General features: G+C 44.4%; 1 protein-coding gene across 2 annotated transcripts in view; it reads left to right on the top strand.

The window, feature by feature from the left end:
• Positions 1–21,862, top strand: part of SND1 (staphylococcal nuclease and tudor domain containing 1) — a 980,965-nt gene that overhangs the window by 329,672 nt on the left and 629,431 nt on the right. For both annotated transcript variants that reach the window (XM_069765442.1, XM_069765443.1), the window contains exon 12: positions 3,781–3,881. In XM_069765442.1, coding sequence (XP_069621543.1) covers positions 3,781–3,881 — 101 coding nt within the window. The remainder of the gene's footprint in view (positions 1–3,780; positions 3,882–21,862) is intronic.

Here is a 21,862-nt window from a genome sequence, read left to right as displayed (position 1 = left end):
CAGCGACCAAACAGCGACGCTGCAGCGATCCGGATCGTTGTCGGTATCGCTGCAGCGTGGCTTAGTGTGACGGTACCTTTATTCTACTTACCGTATGTTTGCATCTTGCATGTAACGGATCCATTTTCTATATCAATTTCATTTCTGTTCATTTGACACAACAGGGAAATAAAACGCAAACACGTTTGAAAAGAGCGCATGTTTTATGTGGTGTTGTGCATATTTAATTGTGACATGATCAGTGTGTACGTAGTTGATTTTTCTTGTCCTTTGATTAGATTTATTCTCCACTACATCCATAATGAGGACTTCCCCTAAGGTCTCATTCAGATGTCCATGTTGCACATCCGTGTTTTTCCTGGATATAACACCCATTACAGTCTATGGGACTGTTCACATTTCCTTTTTTTTTTCCGTATCATGGATGAAGAGTGTGCGTCGGTCTGTGAAGAACACGTTTATATTCACCATTGCAAAAAGGATAGGAGAAGCTTTGCATTTTTCACAATTTTTTTTTTTGCATCCGTGAAATGTACTGACGTCTGAATGAGGCCTTAGGATAACTCATTGTTAGCAGGTTAGTGTAGCTCATACACTAATGGTACCTTCACACTGAGCAACTTTACAAGGAGAACGACAACGATCCGTGACGTTGCAGCGTCCTGGATAGCGATCTCGTTGTGTTTGACACGCAGCAGCGATCAGGATCCCGCTGTGACATCGCTGGTTGTAGCTAGAAGTCCGGAACTTTATTTGGTCGTCAGGTCGGCGTGATTCGTCATGTTTGACAGCAAAAGCAACGATGCCAGCAATGTTTTTTCACAGAGCTAACAACCAGCGAGAACGATAAGTACATCACTGGATCGCTCCTGCATCGATCTGGAGTTGCTGTGTTTGACATCGCTACAGCGACCTAAACAGCGACGCTGCAGCGATCTAGTTTAGGTCGGATCGTTGTCTATATCGCTGGAGCGTCGCTAAATGTGACGGTACCTTAAGGAACCTCACCTTTTAGCTGTACTTACCTTAAATCCTATACACACTGTCAGGTCGGCGCTGTTATACTGAATAAAATAATACTTTGGTTGATGAAATCCATCTTGTGGTTGTAGTTTAATCTTTATTTTCAGTTAATGATATTCTCGTGCTCCGGGGCGGCCTGCGGGGGGTCTGCATGTGGTGCTCTGCTTAGGTATTCATGCTGCTGGCTTCTGACAGGTCACTGAGCCCTCACTGACCTGCCCCCTAGTTTACATACTGGATACAATATGTATTTACAAAACCGTTTACAATTTCTTATCTTACAGAATTGTAATGTATCCATTAAAATGGATGCTATCCTGATGCTCCATTTGGTGTGCAATTTTTTTTCTTGTGCACCCGAAGAGTTGAATGAGCAAATCCAATCTCACACACAGAAGAGACTACTGGATGCTGCAATTTTTCCCCACATGCAGATTTGGTCACTGAAAAAAAAAATCACTCATCTGCCCCGCCCCATTGAGTAACATTGGTGCTGTCTGCACATATGTGATAACCTATTAATCCCTGAATCTTGTTATACTGCCATAGTGTGATATCTATGGAGAATCTTTGGTTCTTATATCGATAATGGGGGCTCTGAGTGTGTCACTACTATTGGGGGTTGGAAGGGGAGCAGGAGCTGGATGTCACTACTTTCTGACTTCATAATTTCATAGAAAACATAGTTTAAAAAAACGTCATAGGGAGAGACGTAATGAATCCGGCACATCTCCTGCTGGGTTTTCCTTCTCCCACTCTCTGCTTCAGTTGATGACAGGTCTCTCCCATATACATGTACAGAGACAGCGGTCAGTCACCTGGGGCAGGGACAGGCTACAGAGACAGCGGTCAGTCACCTGGGGCAGGGACAGGCTACAGAGACAGCGGTCAGTCACCTGGGGCAGGGACAGGCTACAGAGACAGCAGTCAGTCACCTGGGGCAGGGACAGGCTACAGAGATAGCGGTCAGTTACCTGGGGCAGGGACAGGCTACAGAGACAGCGGTCAGTCACCTGGGGCAGGGACAGGCTACAGAGACAGCGGTCAGTCACCTGGGACAGGCTACAGAGACAGCAGTCAGTCACCTGGGGCTTGGACAGGCTACAGAGACAGCGGTCAGTTACCTGGGGCAGGGACAGTCTACAGAGACAGCGGTCAGTCACCTGGGGCAGGGACGGGCTACAGAGACAGCGGTCAGTCACCTGGGGCAGGGACGGGCTGGCTACTCCCACTTCTCCCAATCATCACCAAGTTTTCTCTGAATTGCTGCTCAGCCAGGCTCTGATTTATGCTCCCTGTGGTTTGTGCAGCATGAATGCAGTGACAGGTTCCCTTTCCATTGACAGCACAGCATTTATTGTTTTAATTCTGAAATATATCTGTGTATGCTGAAAGTCCTTAAGGAATGTCATCAGAAAATGACCTATTGTTTCAAATCAAGTTTTTATGTTAAATCCATATTTGCAACATTTTTGTAAGTAACAAATCTTGCCGTTTTCATACTGGCCATTAGCCGTCTTCCTGTTCTGCACATTCACTTTCAATGTATGGGAACTGGGCATACTCTAATGTGGTCAAAGGCTGCTGTGAAGGGAGGGGGTGAAGGTGAGCTGTAACATACATTTTTGTGAATAGTATATTTTCTTCTATGTATAGAGATAATACCTTTCAGCGTAATCCTGTCTCTCACAATAACACGGCTAAAAAGTCATCTGTGCAGAACAGGAAGTACGTGTCTGGTATAAGGCCTTGTAGCCAGTTTGAAAATTGCACGATTTTTTTTTTATATAGATAATGAATAGCTATGAGAGAACGTGCTGGGGTAAGGTGTTATCTGAGCATGCTCAGGAACACGAGTGTCTCCGGCGTGCCCGGATAATATGATTAAGTCCCTGTGCATCTCTCGCCGCTGTTAGACAGCCACAACACATGCAGGGATCGTCTAACAAACAGGCCATTCCTTCCATGTGTTGTGGCTGCGTAAGAGCCGAGAGACATGCAGCCGAGGAGCCTGAAACATTATTTGAGCACGCCGAAGTCACTCATGTACCTGAGCATGCTCAGATAGCACCTTATCCCAGCACATTATCTCATCACCAATAATGATAAGAATAATTTAAAAAACAAACTGTAAAATAAAAAAACAAATCTGCCATTTCCTGTCGTCACATTCCCTTTACGTCTTAGAATAGCGTCTTTGAGTGTGGTCTTTCCAGTAAGCACAGTAGATTGGGAAGGCTAGCTAGCTTTTACTGCCGTGTGAAGGCTGTCATTTCCCATTAGATGTCAGTGAGTGGGGACACTACAGTGCGAGCGGCAGCCTGTGATTATTCTCTGCTGAGCGCGCCGCACGTTGCTGCACAATCACTCTGCTTGTTAATGTATAACAGCAGTATATTTCTGACATGCTTAGTACACAGGCTGACTGTGTGTGTGATCTGAAAGTCGAGGACTAGAACTAAGAGAAGTTTTCTCGCCTTCCATGCCATGGGGAGACCCTGGGGGCACAGTGGTCCAGATTGTAACCGGTAAACCTGGGGCAAGCTTGTAAACTAGCGTGCATACATAACGGATTCCTTGGAAAGTCTTTATGGGTTTGGATAATTGAACCGAGAAGCTATCCATTGCTGTATGAGGGGAATGTTACATTGTGATGGGGTTGCTCAATGATCATAAGGCTGGTTGATGGTTGGAAGTTTATTTGATGTTTTTCTGGATGTGTATGAAATCTTAAAACCTGTTTCCATTTGTCTCTAGGTGAATGTAAATGTGGATTACATCCGACCTGCTAGTGCGGCCACAGAAACGACTCCAGCATTTCCTGAGCGCACCTGTGCAACAGTTACTATTGGTGGCATGTAAGTAAAGTTGTATTTTCTGTTGTCAGGGATAGGTGGAAAACCTTTTTTATTTTCTTACTGCATACCCATATACAGTCTATATCTTTAAAGGATTAAAGCAAGTAATTGAATGCCTATCGCTGACATCTCGCTTTTTCCCCTTGCCCACTATGACTAAAGTAGATACACACTTTTTACATGGTATAGATGCCAAAATCCTTCTGCAGCATCTGCATTCTGAGCAGGTTGTTTTGCTTGTCCTTACTGTGTGACAAGTCTCGAGGGCAAGGTTTTATTGCATGTGTTTCTGGAAATGGTTTGGTAATTTGTCATAGGTGCTTCTCCATAGCAGCTAGTCTTGGAAAGATGCCAAAGTGCTCTTAGCCATACTGTTTGTCCCAAGGAAAGCCCTTTATGAGACAATGGAGCATTATCCCAGGAGCTGCTAAAGCCTACTGGAACCTGGAAATTGCCCTTATCTGCCAGTTGCACACAAATTGAGACATGTGCTTACAAAGTCAGTTCTTCAGAAGGATTAGCTTAGTCTGATTCGTGTAACCCCTTCTGCATCCAACTGATAGAGCAGACTAGGGGCTCTTATGGACTTTGCTTGTATATTTCTGAGATGCTGGTATGGGGTATCCTACAGATGTAAATACTAATCCATTCTGATGTAGGGTTCGCACTATAAGCACATACCATATTTTTAAATCCATATTAATTTTTAGAGGAGATTACAAGTGTCTGTAAACTTCATAATTGTAGTAAGCAGCCATAAAGATTAGATAAATTGTCCAAATGTGTGTATTTTAGGGGGGAGCCTGTAATCTGTATATGGGTCTCAGGCCCACATATGTTGGGGAAGGTGAAAAATGTAACATATTGGAACTAAAATACCTTATGTGCAAGCAAATATAAGCCGCTGATAGAGGACTCATTCTATTTCTATTAAAAATCTGGGCATGTACAACCAAACACCATGGGCCACAATGAATAAGGGTTTCATTCAAATTAAGTTTATTTCTGATTCACCCCCCAAATTTTTGTCGATCTACTTAGCTCCACTCATTTTAGAACATGTTTCTAGCAGATTAGACAACATATTCACTTAGTTATTTTCTCAGAGTGGTTGTCCTGCCTAAATTGTTGAGTCTGCAGTCACTCTGTGTGACTGCAGAATTCTGAATTCTCCCAGCGCATGTACTGTGCACTGTGAGGATTCAATGGTTTCTGAGCCAGGAATGACAGTGATGTATTCGTTATGCATACTACCAGACAGAAGCCGTCTAATGGGCACCACCTCGCTCCATACACTTGTATAGAGCGAGGCCACGTTCCGTCTAGTAGGCGCTGCCTTGCCCTGTAGACTGCTCTGTACACTTGTATAGAGCGAGTCTGCATCCTGTCTAGTGACGTGACCGTCTAGTAGGCGCTGCCTTGCTACGTACACTTGTATAGAGCGAGGTCGCGTCCTGTCTAGTGATGTGACAGTCTAGTAGGCGCTGCCTTGCCCTGTAGACTGCTCCGTACACTTGTATAGAGCGAGTCCGCGTCCTGTCTAGTGACATGACCGTCTAGTAGTCGCTGCCTTGCCCCGTACACTTATATAGGGCGAGGCCGCGTCCCGTCTAGTGATGTGACCGTCTAGTAGGCATTGCCTTGCCCCGTACCCTTATATAGGGTGAGGCCGCGTCCCGTCTAGTAGGAACTGCCTTGCCCTGTAGACTTGTATAGAGCGAGGCTGTGTCCCATCCAGTGACGTGACCATCTAGTAGGTGCTGCCTTGCTCTGTACACTTGTATAGAGCGAGGCCGTGCCCCGTCTAGTGACCTGACCGTCTAGTAGGCGCTGCCTTGCCCCCGTACACTTGTAAAGAGCGAGGCCGCGTCCTGTCTAGTGACGTGACGGTCTAGTAGGCGCTGTCTTGCTCTGTACACTTGTGTGTGGAGCGAGACTGCGCCCACCAGACAGCTTCAATTGGGGAGTATGCATATTGCATACATCAACACTGTTCCCGGCTCAGAAACCGGCGAATCCTCGCAGCACACAGTGCGTGAGATTTACAAGTCTGCAGTCGCACAGACTGGCTGCAGACTTTTCGTTTTAGACCAAACATCCCCTTTGAATCACCTGAAAATCAGTGGGGGTCACATGTGAATTCTCAGTTAACCTCTCAAAGCACTCATCTGAAGCATTTAATTCAGCATGCAGACCCACCGAGCTCCTGCATGGGTGTATTCACAAAGATGTGTACAGGCTCATAGACTTTCTATTTAGCCTCTGTGCACTCTCTTTCAGGAGCTCAGCCCCTATATAAGTATATTTGTGTATATATTGTAACGGAATCATGGAAGTGAAGTCCTGGAAATGGTGCTATGGCCTCCACAGAGCCCTGATCTCAGCATTGAGTCTGTCTGGGATTACGTGTAGAGAAATAAGGATTTGCAGGAGTCTACATCCACAAAAGATCTGTGGTTAATTCTCCAAGATGTTTGCAACAACCTCCCTGTCGAGTTACATCAAAAACCGCTTGCACATGTACCTAGAAGAATTGCTGCTTTTGGTTCTGTTTTGAAGGCAAAGGCTGGTCACACTAAATATTGATTTTGATTAAATTTATTTTGTTCATTATGACATATAGATATTTATATCTCTGTGCTTATATTTTTGACGTGTCATTTAGGCTATGTGCACACGTTGCAGATTTGCCGTGGAAATTTCCGCAGCAATTCTGCAACTCCCTGCCGCGGGAAATACGCATGCAGAATTGGCATGCATATTCCCGCTAAACACTAGCGTTTTGCAAGCGTAATTTGCTACAGATCGCTTGGAAAACTGATTGATAGGTTGGTCACATTTGTCAAACATAGTGTTTGACAAGTCTGACCAACTTTTTGCTATTGATGCTGCCTATGCAGCATCAACAGTAAAAAAGATATAATGTTAAAAAATAATAAAAAAATAAAAAATCGTGATATTCTCACCTTCCGGCGTCCTCCGCAGTCTTCCCACTCCTCGCGATGCTCCCGGCAGCTTCCGTTCCCAGTAATGCCTCGTGGCAATGACCCCGACGAAAAAAGCACAAAGTGGAAAAAATAAAACATAACTTTTAATACTCAAAAGTAGCTAAAAACAGTCACCCAAGTGAACACTTAATACGGGACCATGTCACCACCATATAAAATGGACATAGAAAGATGACAGGTCCTATACGGGATTAAAAGTTTCCAGCAATATATGCGGAATCAATCCGGGATAAAGTACCCAAAAGAAGCTGTTCAATTGTATGTAAGACAGCAACTAACTCTATACAGCCAGACGCATATAGACACAATAAACAGTAATCAGCGTGTACTGTAAAGTATGCTTACTGTGCTAATCAATAAACAGGAATGGTCTCACCAATTCCGTAGGCAGGCATAGGAGCACCGGATATTCTTTTAGTCAAGCAGACATCCGGACCATGAAGAGATGACAGTCCCTATGTCAATCCCTATGGGGCTACGATAAACTATCCCCCAAGCTCCTGCCCTTACAAGGGCAGTCCACATCTACCCCTGTAAACATATGCCCTGCACTCTCCCTGTGTTGTCCCGACGCGTTTCTTCCAAGCTCAAGTCATCAGGGGACTCGCTTGTGTGAGGAGATTAGGTGCAATTAACAGAGGGACAAAAAGTCCTGCCCCCCTCTATGCTGTCCTGCAAAGAATGGAGGGTTAGGGCAATTCTTAAATAGGAAATGTGAAATGTCAAACCCCCAACAAAGGGCGAACTGAATACATAGCAGCTGGAAGTAGTTAGGGTAAGAACTAATGAATAACGGCAGCGCACTGTATGCTGCATAAAAGATGTAACCCGGCACTTGATAAACACACAGATATACATGATAATAGAACACTCACAGGCCCGGTGATGTCACACGCCCAGCACCATGTGGAGCGTGTGTCCACTACAAAGGAGGTATTTCCGGTCCTGCGTCCCAGAACCGGAAGTCCACGTTGCCAAGTAATACGTACTCAGAATAACACTCATGCGCGCTGTATACTGTATAAAGAATGAAACCCAGCACTCAATAAACACCCCAATATACATAAAAGTGAAACACTCACAGATCCGGTGATGTCACACGCCCAATACCATGTGGAGCGTGTGTCTCCGCACTAAAGGAGGTATTTCCGGTCCCGCGTTCCAGAACCGGAAGTCCACGCTGCCTAGCGACCAAACAATACACGCTCTAGGATACGCTCACTAAAACAATAAGATCCTTAACACAACAAGGAAGAGCGATCCAAGACGAGCAATATATAACGCTATAAGTCAAAAAAGCATAACGCTGTGTAAGGCTAGCGATACCAAGACCGGAAGTAATGCGTAACCATGGGGGCTATTATTGTCCTTAGATACAGGGCCGGAAGTGATGGTTACCTGGCAACCAGACGGCGCATAATAGAATAAATACTAGCCGCTAGACAAGGGACTTAATAGAAACAACGCTAAACATCACAGATGACCGGCAAACGATGCAACGCTGTGAAATAGCCACCGGAACCACATGGACAAAATAAAACAATGGCATATCTGCAAAAAAACGGCACCACGACTAAGGAACTCATAAATTGGCACCCAGAATCCCCCAAGTGGTACAGTAAATATACCACCTCTACTGTATGACCAAATGCCAGGAGAGGGTGTAGCAGCACAGTAGAGAGTAGAATTACAATAATCTGTCAATGGATTTAAGTGACAGAGAAAAATGCTGAGTTACAGCATATAAACTCCACAAAGGACATGTATGCTGAATAAGAACCCTTAAAAAGGAAGCAGTATGTGCGGCTGAATGATCATATAAAATAAAGAATAAAAAATAAAAAATACAAAATACCCCAACTGCCCATGATGTACCGGCCATGCAAACAGAGGCCCCCCAAAAAAGAGAAATGGTGAATAGCATATTATATTGTAAATATAGCGAATCCCATAAATAATAATTGGATGACAAAATTAAGGATTTAGGCTGATATTCTCACCTTCCGGCGTCCTCGCGATGCTCCCGGCAGCTTCCGTTCCCAGTAATGCCTCGTGGTAATGACCCCAGATGACGTAGCGGTCTCACAAGACCGCTACGTCATAACAGGTAATTGTCGCAAGGCATTATTGGGAACGGAAGCTGCCAGGAGCATCGTGAGGAGTGGGAAGACTGCGGGGGATGCCGGAAGGTGAGAATATCACGATTTTGTATTTAGTTCTTTTTTTTTTTAACCGGTATATGGTTCCCAGGGCCTGGAGGAGAGTCTGCTCTCCTCCACCCTGTATACCATCCGCACATTATCCGCTTACTTCCAGCATGGTGAGCATAGCCACATTTGGAAAGTAAGCGGATCAATGCATTCCTATGTGTGCGGAATCTCCGCGATTCCAAACAAAGAATGAACATGCTGCGTTTTTTCCGGCATGCCATTCCGCTGCGGGAAAAAACGCAGCATGTGCACAAAAATGCAGAATGCATTAAAAATGATGGGATGCTTATGTAAGCGTTTTTTCACCCAAAAACGGCTGAAAAAACGCTAAAAAAACGTTAAAAATCCTGAACGTGTGCACGTAGCCTTACTGTGAATTTGACTTACTTTTTAGGATGGAATATCCTAATATGGTACAATACCTCTGCTTATTTAGTCTCTTAGCATATATTGAATGTCAACCTGTGCTTTTCCCTGGCATCATCCCCCTGTCCTCTCCTGAGATGATGTAAAGTCATGGGGTCTATGGCTTCCTCATGGGTGCGTCTCTTAACTCTTTACCTTCTGTACCTACGCCTCTGCTTGTCACTCTTTAGACCATTCCACAAGCTTAAAAATCCTGCAATTTCTAGCAAGAAAAAGCCTTAAAGAGAACCTGTCCGCTGTTTTGGATGATATAAGACATGGCCATCACCTTTCAGGGCATACCTACAGCATTCTATAATGCTGTATATAAGGCCCCAACTCGACCTGGAAGAACTCTTTGACCTTTTGCAGAACTCTTTGATCTTTTGCGGCACCTGCGCACTGCAGTACTTTGCTCTGCCCTCAACAGGGCAGGCAAAGTACGCCTATGCAGGAGCGCAATTCCGAGGAGCCTGTGTGGATGACGAAGGGACGCGTCATCCACAAGAAGCAACAGGAGGAGGTGGCGATCATAAGAAGATGGGAGGCGCCGGACCAAGACCAGTGACACCTATCGGACCAGACCGCCACACAGGTGAGTATAATAAAACTTATTTTTCAGTTCTTCCAGGTCAGGTTGGAGGCAGATATACAGCATTATAGAACACTGTATATCAGCCCTAAAAGGCGGTGGCCATATCTTATATCAGCCTAACCTGGTGTCAGGTTCCCTTTAAAGTGTTATTCTCCCCTTCCAGCTTCAGGAGCGTAGCACTCCCTTGCCTCTAGGTCTGCTGCTAGTTCGGACCAGGCATGGATGATCTGCTGGCCCAGCTACTGTACGCTCTTCTGTGCTGCTTTGCCTCTACAGCAGGGGAGGAGCATCTTGAGAACCAAGGGGAGTTTTGATAAGAGATAAATTGCAAAGTTTATTTATTTTTTATTTAATATAAGCACTTTGGAATATTACCCATATAAGAAGGCGAGACAACCACTCTAAAAGTGCAATAGAGAGAATCGGTAATTTCATCATTATTGGTGATGCTTATCTGAGCATATTACACAATGCAGTCTCCCCTTTAAATTGAGCTGTATAGTGCTGGTGGGGCCATGCGTAAATGCAGATCTGTTTTTTCCCCAAAATCACCTTTCCAGCTAAAGAAACTGAAAAACATCTGTAAAGCCTGAGCTTTATAAGACGGGGCTAGATTGCCCTTTTTAGCACTCTGTTTACTGCTGGGCCTTTGAGATTACAGCAGTCATAATATATTTCTAAAATATCCAGTTATAGTTATGGCTTTTGGCTGTTACTAAAGTTAGACATGGTGCTACTATTTATACCCTGAGCTTGGTGTCCGAGATTAAAGCTACACTTAAGGTTTATATTTGTCTGACCTTTTTTATTTCTTCTTTTATAATCCTCCCTGGAATTTTTAATAACTTGTTTTTTTTTTCCATTTAGTAATTTGATTATCAAACTCTGATGCCTGTACTAGAACAACATCCGTCTACATGATCTCTTTAAGATCGTAAATGGAACATTAGAAAATTCTCATTGTAACTTTTGTGAACAAGCCTGAGATTTGTTGTACTGTGAGCCTTGGCCTTGTTGCATCTGACATTTGTTTCGTACAGTTTGTAATGGCCATTTTCATATCCAGTGTTATGAGAATCCTTAATTAAAATCCTCTTCTTGATCCACAACCAACCTTTCTTAAAGAAGCACTTCTCCTCCCATCAAAATTTTTTATCCGATTAATATATTGCAATCATATTATATAGCACTGTGTACTTATAATTGCTCAGTTTGCCTTTCTACACAGATAGCTCCTCTTTTCTTTGCTCTATGTAGAAACATGAAATCTCCTGTCCTTACAGAAATTATTCCTCTCTTCAACTCCTAACCCAGTTTCTCCCTCCTCCCCTCTAGCAATGACAATGATGTGTGCAGTGACTGATAACTCATACAGGGAAAATTGACCTCCTTTACATAGAGCTTAGTTCAGCTAGTCAGTTTTTAATCTTGTGATGTCTTAGACCTAATGGAAAAGAGAAGAATTAGCTGGGCAGAAAAGCAAAATGAGCCATTGAAAGTAGTCAGAGCTGTAGAATATGATGGCTGCAATATATTAAAAGGATAACATTTTGGTGGGAGGAGTGCTTCTTTAACCCCTTAGTGACAGAGCCAATTTGGTACTTAATGACCGAGACGATTTTTACAATTCTGATCACTGTCACTTTATGAGGTTATAACTCTGGAACGCAATGTGGAAGGAAAAAATTAACATTTACTTAACTTTTTTTGCAAACATTTGACTTCAGAACCATTTTTTTTTATTTTCACAAGTGTAAAAACAGAAATTTAACAATAGATTTTGTTGTGCAATTTCTCCTGAATACGCCAATACCACATATGTGGGGGTAAACCACTGTTTGGGCGCACCGCAGAGCTTGGAAGAGAAGGAACGCTGTTTGACTTTTTCAATGCAGAATTGGCTGGAATTTAGATCGGATGCCATGCCACGTTTAGAGAGCCCCTGATGTGCCTACACAGTAGAAACCCGCCACAAGTGACACCATTTTGGAAACTAGACCCCTTAAGGAACTTATCTAGATGTGTGGTGAGCACTTTGAACCCCCAAGTGCTTCACGGAAGTTTATAACGTAGAGCCGTGAAAATAAAAAATAGCATATTTTCTACAAAAATTATCTTTTTGCCCACAAATTTTTATTTTCCCAAGGGTAACAGGAGAAATTAGACCACAAACTTTTTTGTGCAATTTCTCCTGAGTATGTCGATACCCCATATGTGGGGGTAAACCACTGTTTGGGCGCACCGCAGAGATGGAAAAGGAGTGCCGTTTTACTTTTTCAATGTAGAATTGGCTGGAATTGACATCGGACGCCATGTCGCGTTTGGAGAGCCCCTGATGTGCCTACACAGTAGAAACCCGCCACAAGTGACCCGATTTTGGAAACTAGACCCCGTAAGGAACTTATCTAGATGTGTGGTGAGCACTTTAACCCCCCAAGTGCTTCACAGAAATTTATAAAGTAGAGCCATGAAAATAAAAAAATCCTTTTTTTTCCCCTCAAAAATGATTTTTTAGCCTGCATTTTTTTATTTACTCAAGGGTAACAGGAGACATTGGACCCCAAAATCTGTTGACCAGTTTGTCCTGAGTATGCTAATAACCCATATGTGGTGGTGGGGGGGGGCACTGTTAGGGTACATTTGCAGAGCTCCTGATGTACCTAAACAGTAGAAACCCCCCACAAGTGACCCCATTTTGGAAACTAGACCCCCCAAAGAGCATATCTAGATGTGTGGTGAGCACTATGAACCCCCAACTGCTTCACAGAAGTTTATAATGTAGAGCCATGAAAATAAAAAAATATTTTTTCCACAAAAATTATCTTTTCACCCCCAAATTTTTACTTCCACAAGGGTAACAGGTGAAATTGGACCCCAAAATTTATTGTGCATTATATGCTGTGTAGGCTGATACCCCATATGTGGGGGGGACCACTGTTTGGGCGCATGGCAGAGCTCGGAAGGGAAGCAGCGCCTTTTTGGAATGCAGACTTTGATAGAATGGTCTGCGGGCGTTATGTTGCGTTTGCAGAGCCCCTGATGTACCTAAACAGTAGAAACCCCCCACAAGTGACCCCATTTTTTAAACTAGACCCCCCATGGAACTTATCTAGATCTGTGGTGAGAACTTTGAATGCCCAAGTGCTTCACAGAAGTTAATAATGCAGAGTCGTGAAAATAAAAAATATTTTGTTTCCACAAAAAAGATATTTTAGCCCCCAAGTTTTTATTTTTACAAGGGTAACAAGAGAAATTGGACCCCAAAAGTTGTTGTCCAATTCATCCCGAGTACGCTGATGCCCCATATGTGGGGATAAACCACTGTTTGGGCGCACGGCGGGGCTCGGAAGGGAAGGAGCGCCTTTTTGGAATGCAGACTTTGATAGAATGGTCTGCGGGCGTTATCTTACGTTTGCAGAACCCCTGATGTACCTAAACAGTAGAAGCCCCCCACAAGTGACCCCATTTTGGAAACTAGACCCCCCATGGAACTTATCTAGATGTGTGGTGAGAAATTTGAATGCCCAAGTGCTTCACAGAAGTTAATAATGCAGAGTCGTGAAAATAAAAAATATTTTTTTTTCCACAAAAAAGATATTTTAGCCCCCAAGTTTTTTTTCACAAGGGTAACAGGAGAAATTGGACCCCAAAAGTTGTTGTCCAATTCATCCCGAGTACGCTGATGCCCCATATGTGGGGGTAAACCACTGTTTGGGCCTACGGCAGAGCTCGGAAGGTAGGGAGCACCATTTGACTTTTTGAGCGCAAAATTGGCTGTCGTGTTTGGAGACCCCCTGATGTACCCAAACAGTGGAAACCCCACAATTCTAACTCCAACCCTAACCCCAACCCGATCCATAATCCTAATCACAACCCTAACGATAATCACAATCCTAACCCCAAAACAACCTTAATTTCAGCCCTAACCATAACCCTAATCAAAACCCTAAATCCAACACACCTAACCCTAATCCCAACCCTAACCTTAACCTTAATCCCAAGTGTAACCCTAATGCCAACCCTAACCCTAATCCCAACTCTAATTCTAACTTTAGCCGCAACCCTAGCCCTAACTTTAGCCTTAACCCTAGCCCTAACACTAGCCCTAACCCTAAATTTAACCCTAACCCTAGCCCAACCCTAACTCTAGCCCTAACTTTAGCCACAACCCTAACCCAGCCCTAAGGCTACTTTCACACTTGCGTTGTGTGGCATCCGTCGCAATCCGTCGTTTTGGACAAAAAACGTAATCTGCAAATGTGTCTGCAGGATTGCTTATTTGCTCATAAACTTGTATTGCTGACGGATGGCGATGGATGGCCACACGTCGCGTCCGTCATGCACTGGATCCGTTGTGTTTTGGCAGACCGGTATCACAAAAAACGAGGACATAGACTGGGCAGCGGATGCGTTGAAAAACTGCATCCGCTGCCCACGTTGTGCACAATTTTCACAACGTGCGTCGGTACGTCGGGCCAACGCATTGCGACGGCCCCATACCGACGCAAGTGTGAAAGAAGCCTAACCCTAGCCCTAACCCTAAATTTAGCGCCAACCCTAACCCTAAATTTAGCCCCAACCCTAACCCTAAATTTAGCCCCAACTCCTCTTGCTGCCGGCCGGAAGATCATGGCGGGCGCACTGCACATGCGCCCGCCATTTTCTTACCGGATGAAGAAGCCGGCGGGCAGGATGGGACGCAGGAGGACCCAGGGACACCGGTAAGTATAGCGCGGTCCCTGAATCCCCCTATTTCTCTGTCCTCTGATGTGCGATCACATCAGAGGACAGAGAATGACACACAGCTTCTTTTTTTTTTTCCGCCGCCAGTAAACAGTTAATTACCGGCGATCGCAAAGCAGGGGTCGGTAAAAACCAACCCCGATCATGTTCTTTGGGGTCTCGGCTACCCCTGGCAGCTGAGACCCCAAAGATCTCCTGGGTGCCGGCCGGCGGGCGCATGCCATTTTTTGGCCGGAACAAGATGGCGGCGCCCATCGGGAGCCACGTGGAGCACCGGGGGAAACAGGTGAGTATCGGGGGGCTATCGGGGACACCATTTCTCTGTCCTCTGATGTGCGATCACATCGGAGGACAGAGAAATTAAATGGGAAATCGCGTTTTTTTTTTCTTCTTGCGACCCCCGGTAAACGGTTGATTACCGGCGATGGCAACCCGGGGGTCGATAAAAAAAAACCCCGAATCATGTTCTCTGGGGTCTCGGCTACCTCGGCAACCGATACCCCAGAGAAAATCCGACTCTGGGGGGCGCTATTTACTTTTTCCACAGCACCGTTAATTAACGGCGCTGTGGTTTAAGTACCCTTAACTGCCGCCATTAAAAGGCGTATCAGCGGTCGTTAAGGGGTTAAGGCTACATTCAGACATTTACATGTTCAATCAGTGATTTTTCCTGATCTTTATTCATGGAAAAAGGCTGTAAAAACGCTGTAAGGATTCACATGCTACTGAATTCAGAAATGCTGCAGTCCTCAAATTTGGCCTGAAAACAAAGTGTACACTCATAAATTTTCTGAAATCTCTTAGCTTTTGTTTGTACTGCAAGAAGGAGCTTTTCATATGCAGAAAAAAGGTGCATGTAAACACTGCCCTAGTATGAGATGTTGATGTGGCTGAAAACCGCGGTTTTCAGCCACATCAACATCTCATACTAGGGCAGTGTTTACATGCCATGTGTGTAAACACATGACAGTGTTTACATTACACTTAATTAGCGGGTAACCGAAAACTGTGCAGACAAGCGGTTTTAACACAAGCAAAACAATTTTGGTGGTAAAACTACTGTTAATCTGCAAAGTTGGGTAGCTATTAAAGAATATATATATAAATATATATATTCTTTAATAGCTACCCAACTTTGCAGATTAACAGTAGTTTTACCACCAAAATTGTTTTGCTTGTGTTAAAACCGCTTGTCTGCACAGTTTTCGGTTACCCGCTAATTAAGTTTATACCGTTTTTTCATTGGTTTTGGATTTCGTCTAAGATTCCAAACATATATTGTTTTCGGCATACAGTTAAATATTGCAGCAGAGTTCCAGTTTAGATTTTGTGCTCCGCTCTCTGCACTTGATTAGGTCTGTACAGGTTTTGAGCCCCTGGACATAGTGTAGAGCTTGTTTCCAAGTTCGGCTACTGCAGCTTGGCGAGTATGCACAGGAATTACAGTTCCGGAGAGGAGGTAACAGCTAAGATGCTAGCCAGCTTTCACCAGCCCATTTATTTCCAAATAGTGATCAGCTTGCCTTCCCCTTCCTCTCAGCTCCTGACAGACCTGCTCTTATCTGACCTGTGTAATCACTCTCTCACCAGCATTTTATAGAGCAGTTGTCACTAATCATGGCTCTCACTTTCCTGAGCCCTACACTTGTTCAAATCCACTGTTAATCTCTATGTGATAACAGTCTAGACTCAGAGGCTGTTCTCTTTCTTTTAAAGGGAACCTGTCACCCCGAAAATCGCGGGTGAGGTAAGCCCACCGGCATCAGGGGCTTATCTACATCATTCTGTAATGCTGTAGATAAGCCCCCGATGTTACCTGAAAGAGGAGAAAAAGACGTTAGATTATACTCACCCAGGGGCGGTCCCGCTGCTGGTCCGGTCGGATGGGCGTCTCTGGTCCACTGCGGCACCTCCCATCTTCATTCCAAGACGTCCTCTTCTGATCTTCAGCCACGGCTCCGGTGCAGGCGTACTTTGTCTGCCCTGTTGAGGGCAGAGCAAAGTGCTGCAGTGCGCAGGCGCCAGGCCTCTCTGACCTTTCCAGCGCCTGCGCACTACAGTACTTTGGGTGAGTATAATCTAGCGTCTTTTTCTCCTCTTTCAGGTAACATCGGGGGCTTATCTACAGCATTACAGAATGCTGTAGATAAGCCCATGATGCCGGTGGGCTTACCTCACCCGCGATTTTTGGGGTGACAGGTTCCCTTTAAATTTCTATTTTGTCTTCAGTTTGCTATAAAGAAACAAACTGTTCTGTACTTCCCCGTTCTGGTGTCACCTCAACAGTATAACCAATCAGTGAGCTCAGCATCTATGTATTGGGCACTGTGTGTACACGGGTATGGAGCGCCCCCAGACACAGGGCCACGAGTTCTCGGTACCGGACCTCTCTGGTTCGGTTCTGAGGCTGTCACGGTGGCTAGACCCGGTCCGCGACCCTGCTAAGGGGCGTCCAATAAAGGTGGTCCAGTCTGTCAGGGGTTCGTGACGCCACCTGTGGTGTTCGGTCAGGGTGACCGACGCTGCTGTGGGGTCCGCTAGGGTGATGGAATGGCAGCTGGATGGTATACCTTCCCACAGGTGAAGTATGTCCCCAGGGCTTCCCAGTAAGGTAGATGGTAATGGTGTCGGGTGCTGTCAATAGCGAGGACACAGGGTTGCAGTCTCTTTACCTCTTTACTGAAGACTTCAGGATCCTCAATACAGGGCACGCTTAACAGGGCTATCTGAGACCGGCCGGTCCGATGTGCACATCCAGAGTTTCCTTCGCAGATGGAAATCGTTGCCTACCACTAGCGCCTGTGTGTTGTAGTCCTACCCTGCTGAGCATTCAGAATAGTCCTCACAACTGCTGTTCTCGTTCGTTCGTTTGTTCTCTACAGCTCTCTCTCTGTTTGGTTCCAGATCTTTCTAGTTCAACGTCCCCCAGGTATGTTATGGCTAGGACGCACCCGTATGACGGGAAGGCCTGGAGGTCTTCCGGGACCCTAGAGACGCCCCTCTCCCACTGTTGCCCCCTATGTCTTCGTAGGTGTTTAGGTGAGACAGCCAACCTATAATTAACTGTCCTGCGGAGTTCGAAGTAAGGCCTAGAGTCAGTTACTCCCGCGGTTTCCGGCCACCGGCTATGCGCCTCAGTAGGATGTTGCCTCGGTCTCACGGCACGACTCCTACTGGTTCTCCTTTGTGCTTGATCTCGTTTGCACTGTTCCACAATATCCTTCCCTTCGTGTCTCTCTTGGATACCGCCGCGGGGTGTGCAGGCGCGGTTCCGTTACGTTCTGCTCTGTTCGCTAGGCACCTGCCAGGTTCCCACGCCTGACAGGGACACCCACCCCTTCCCCCCCGTGTCTTCTCCCTGCAACACCCCCTGCCACGGGATGTTGCCTGAATCCAATCCAGTCAGCTTCTGACTAACTTCCTCCTCAACCCCTAGTTTTACCAGTGTGAGGAGTGGCCCAATAAATAAAGCCTTCTGCTCCCCCTAGTGGCCGGAGTGGTGATACCTGGTCAGGAGAAGTCCTTTAGTGCCATCAGACGTACCATCACTCCCCTTAGTGGCAGAGCGTCATACTGCAACGACCAGGTCTCTGGGGCGCTGCAGGTACACCCCACTATAGCTGCTGAGCTCACCGCTCAGCTTATTTAGCTTGTGTTAAAACCGCTTGTCTGCACAGATTCCAAACATATATTCTTTTCAGCTGTTAAATATTGCACTTGATAAGGTCTGTACAGGTTTTGAACCCCTGGATATAAACTAGAATGTTCTGGATTTTGACTATAGTGAGGATTTAAGCAGACAAATCATATTACACTGCGTGCAGAATTATTAGGCAAGTTGCATTTTAGAGGATTTTTTTTATTATTGATCAACAACTATGTTCTCAATCAACCCAAAAGACTCGTATATATCAAAGCTTAGTATTTTTGGAAGTTGGAGTGTTTTTTTTTTTTTAGATTTGGCTATCTTAGGAGGATGTATGTTTGTGCAGGTAACTATTACTGTACAGAATTATTAGGCAACTTAATAAAAACCAAATATATTCCCATCTCACTTGTTTATTTTCACCAGGTAAACCAATATAACTGCGCAAAATTTATAAATAAACATTTCTAACATGCAAAAACAAAACCCCCCAAAATTAGTGACCAATATAGCCACCTTTCTTTATGATGACACTCAACAGCCTTCCATCCATAGATTCTGTCAGTTGCTTGATCTGTTTACGATCAACATTGCGTGCAGCAGCTACCACAGCCTCCCAGACACTGTTCCGAGAGGTGTACTGTTTTCCCTCCCTGTAGATCTCACATTTTCTGAGGGACCACAGGTTCTCTATGGGGTTCAGATCAGGTGAACAAGGGGGCCATGTCATTATTTTTTCTTCTTTGAGACCTTTACTGGCCAGCCACGCTGTGGAGTAGTTGAAGGTATGTGATGGAGCATTGTCCTGCATGAAAATCATGTTTTTATTGAAAGATACAGACTTCTTCCTGTACCACTGCTTGAAGAAGTTGTCTTCCAATAACTGGCAGTAGGTCTGGGAGTTGAGCTTCACTCCATCCTCAACCCGTAAAGGTAACACAAGTTCATGTTTGACGATACCAGCCCATACCAGTACCCCACCTCCACCTTGCTGGCGTCTGAGTTGGAGTGGAGCTCTCTGCCCTTTACTGATCCAGCCTCTCGCCCATCGAGTCACTCATTTCATCAGTCCATAAAACATTTGAAAAGTCAGTCTTAAGATATTTCTTGGCCCAGTCTTGACATTTTATCTTATGTTTCTTGTTCAAAGGTGGTCGTTTTTCAGCCTTCCCTATTTTGGCCATGTCCCTGAGTATCGCACACCTTGTGCTTTTTGTTACTCTAGTAACGTTACAGCTCTGAAATATGGCACAACTAGTGGCAAATGGCATCTTGGCAGCTTCACGCTTGGTTTTCCTCAATTCATGGGCAGTTATTTTGCACCTTTTTTGCACAACACGCTTCTTGCGACCCTGTTGGCTATTTGCCGTGAAACGCTTGATTGTTCGGTGATCATGCTTCAAAAGTTTGGCAATTTCATGACTGCTGCATCCCTCTGCAAGACATCTCACAATTTTGGACTTTTAAGAGCCTGTTAAATCTCTCTTCTGACCCATTTTGTCAAAGGAAAGGAAGTTGCCTAATAATTAAGCACACCTTATATAGGGTTTTGATGTCATTAGACTACACCCCTCCTCATTACAGAGATGCACATCACATGATTTACTTAATTTATAGTTGGCTCTCAAGCGTGAACAGCTTGGAGTAGGACAACATGTATAAAAAGTATCATGTGATCCAAAAAACAACCTGCCTAATAATTCTGCACGCAGCGTAGAAAGTTGAGTGTCTTTTTATTGTGGAAAGATTTACATAAAAACCAGAAAGCGTTTAAGACCTTGCATACATACAAATAGTAACTAGTGTTTGGCTTTCAGGTCAAACTCAAGTCATACAGTGGTCTGTCCAAGAGGCTCGAAATGAAAAACTGTCCAAATTTGTTAGTGATCATTTAACTCTCTACACTTTTTTTAACCTCTTCAACTCTTTAGATGTTAATATGATTTAGAATTTTAATTGCAATAAATGCACAATTTAATTTTGTCTTCATGAGGGCAAAACAAAAAAACCCACATCCAGGGGTGCTAGAAACTGACCTCCAGCTTAGGAGTTATAGGTCCGCCTTGCAGGGCATGCTGGGATTTTAATTAATAGCAAAATGTTTACTGCAGCTGGTCTGAGCCCCTGGGTGCTGTGCGGTTGGAGAGTTTAATGCTTGGAATAGATTAATTGTCAGATAAGCTTTATGACCTTGCAGAATTTCTGAATCAGATCATTCCAAGCTGGGGTTAGAAGGCTTTGATATTAATTCAGGTTTTCTCTGTATCAGTATTATCGTGCCACAGTTGCATGGATTGTATTGGATATTTATCATCTTACTTGCAATTCGTGGAAATGCTGAAATATTATTTATCCCTACATGACCCAGAAGGTCTTTTGTGGTCCTGACCTGTACGTTATGAAACAATCTGTGTCAACTATCTCCTACCAGTATAAAACTTCGGTCTTACGGAGCGCTTACCAGCATTGAACACAAGATGCCTTTACGCATTGATAAGTGCAGGTTTATGAATTGGGATTTTGCCATAATATTTATCTGTTTTCTTTCATTTTGCAAAGTGGGAGTATAGAGTGATTCATGTTATCAAAAATAGAAGACCAAGTATTGTCTGTGAGGCTTTTGCACATATCCTTTCTTCAATGTTTATAAACCTTTGTTAAAAGCGAGATGTGAATTTAAAGCATTTTCTTTTTTTTACAAGCATTTTAGGTGCTATTTTCTTTGTCAAGTATGAAACAATTTTTTTCCCTAATATTTTTTTAAAGGCGTATTCTCATGCTATTTATTTGCTTTAGACAACATGAAAATAAGCTAAGATGCTAGCCAGCTCTCTCCAGCCCATTGATTTCCAAATAGCAGTGATCTGCTTCCCCTCCCTCTCAGCTCCTGACAGACCTGCTATTATCAGTCCTGTATAATCACACTGTCCAGCATTTTATAGAGCAGTTGTCACTAAATATTTCTCTCACTTTCCTGAGCCCTACACCTGTGCAGATGATCACATTACCACCGATGCAATACTAAAGAAATCCTGAAAACCTGCACTGTTGGCGGCCCTCGAGGCCTGGAGTTGGGGACCACTGAGGTAATCACTCAAATAGCATACACATGGAAGAAGCCCTGGCCCAGATTGGATGACTGAACTGTCTCTCACTGCTTCAATACACGCCTGTATGCGAAATCACAACAGCACCTTTTTAACCCCTTCATGACCAGGGGATTTTTCGTTTTTCGCTCCCCTCCTTCCCAGAGCCATAACTTTTTTATTTTTCCGTCAATTTGGCCATGTGAGGGCTTATTTTTTGCGGGACGAGTTGTACTTTTGAACGACATCATTGGTTTTAGCATGTCGTGTACTAGAAAACGGGAAAAA

The sequence above is a fragment of the Ranitomeya imitator genome, chromosome 4, assembly GCF_032444005.1.
Source record: "Ranitomeya imitator isolate aRanImi1 chromosome 4, aRanImi1.pri, whole genome shotgun sequence".
Classification (NCBI taxonomy): Eukaryota; Metazoa; Chordata; class Amphibia; order Anura; family Dendrobatidae; genus Ranitomeya; species Ranitomeya imitator.
Note: the sequence above shows the minus strand (reverse complement) of the source record. Positions and strands in the feature narration are given on the sequence as shown.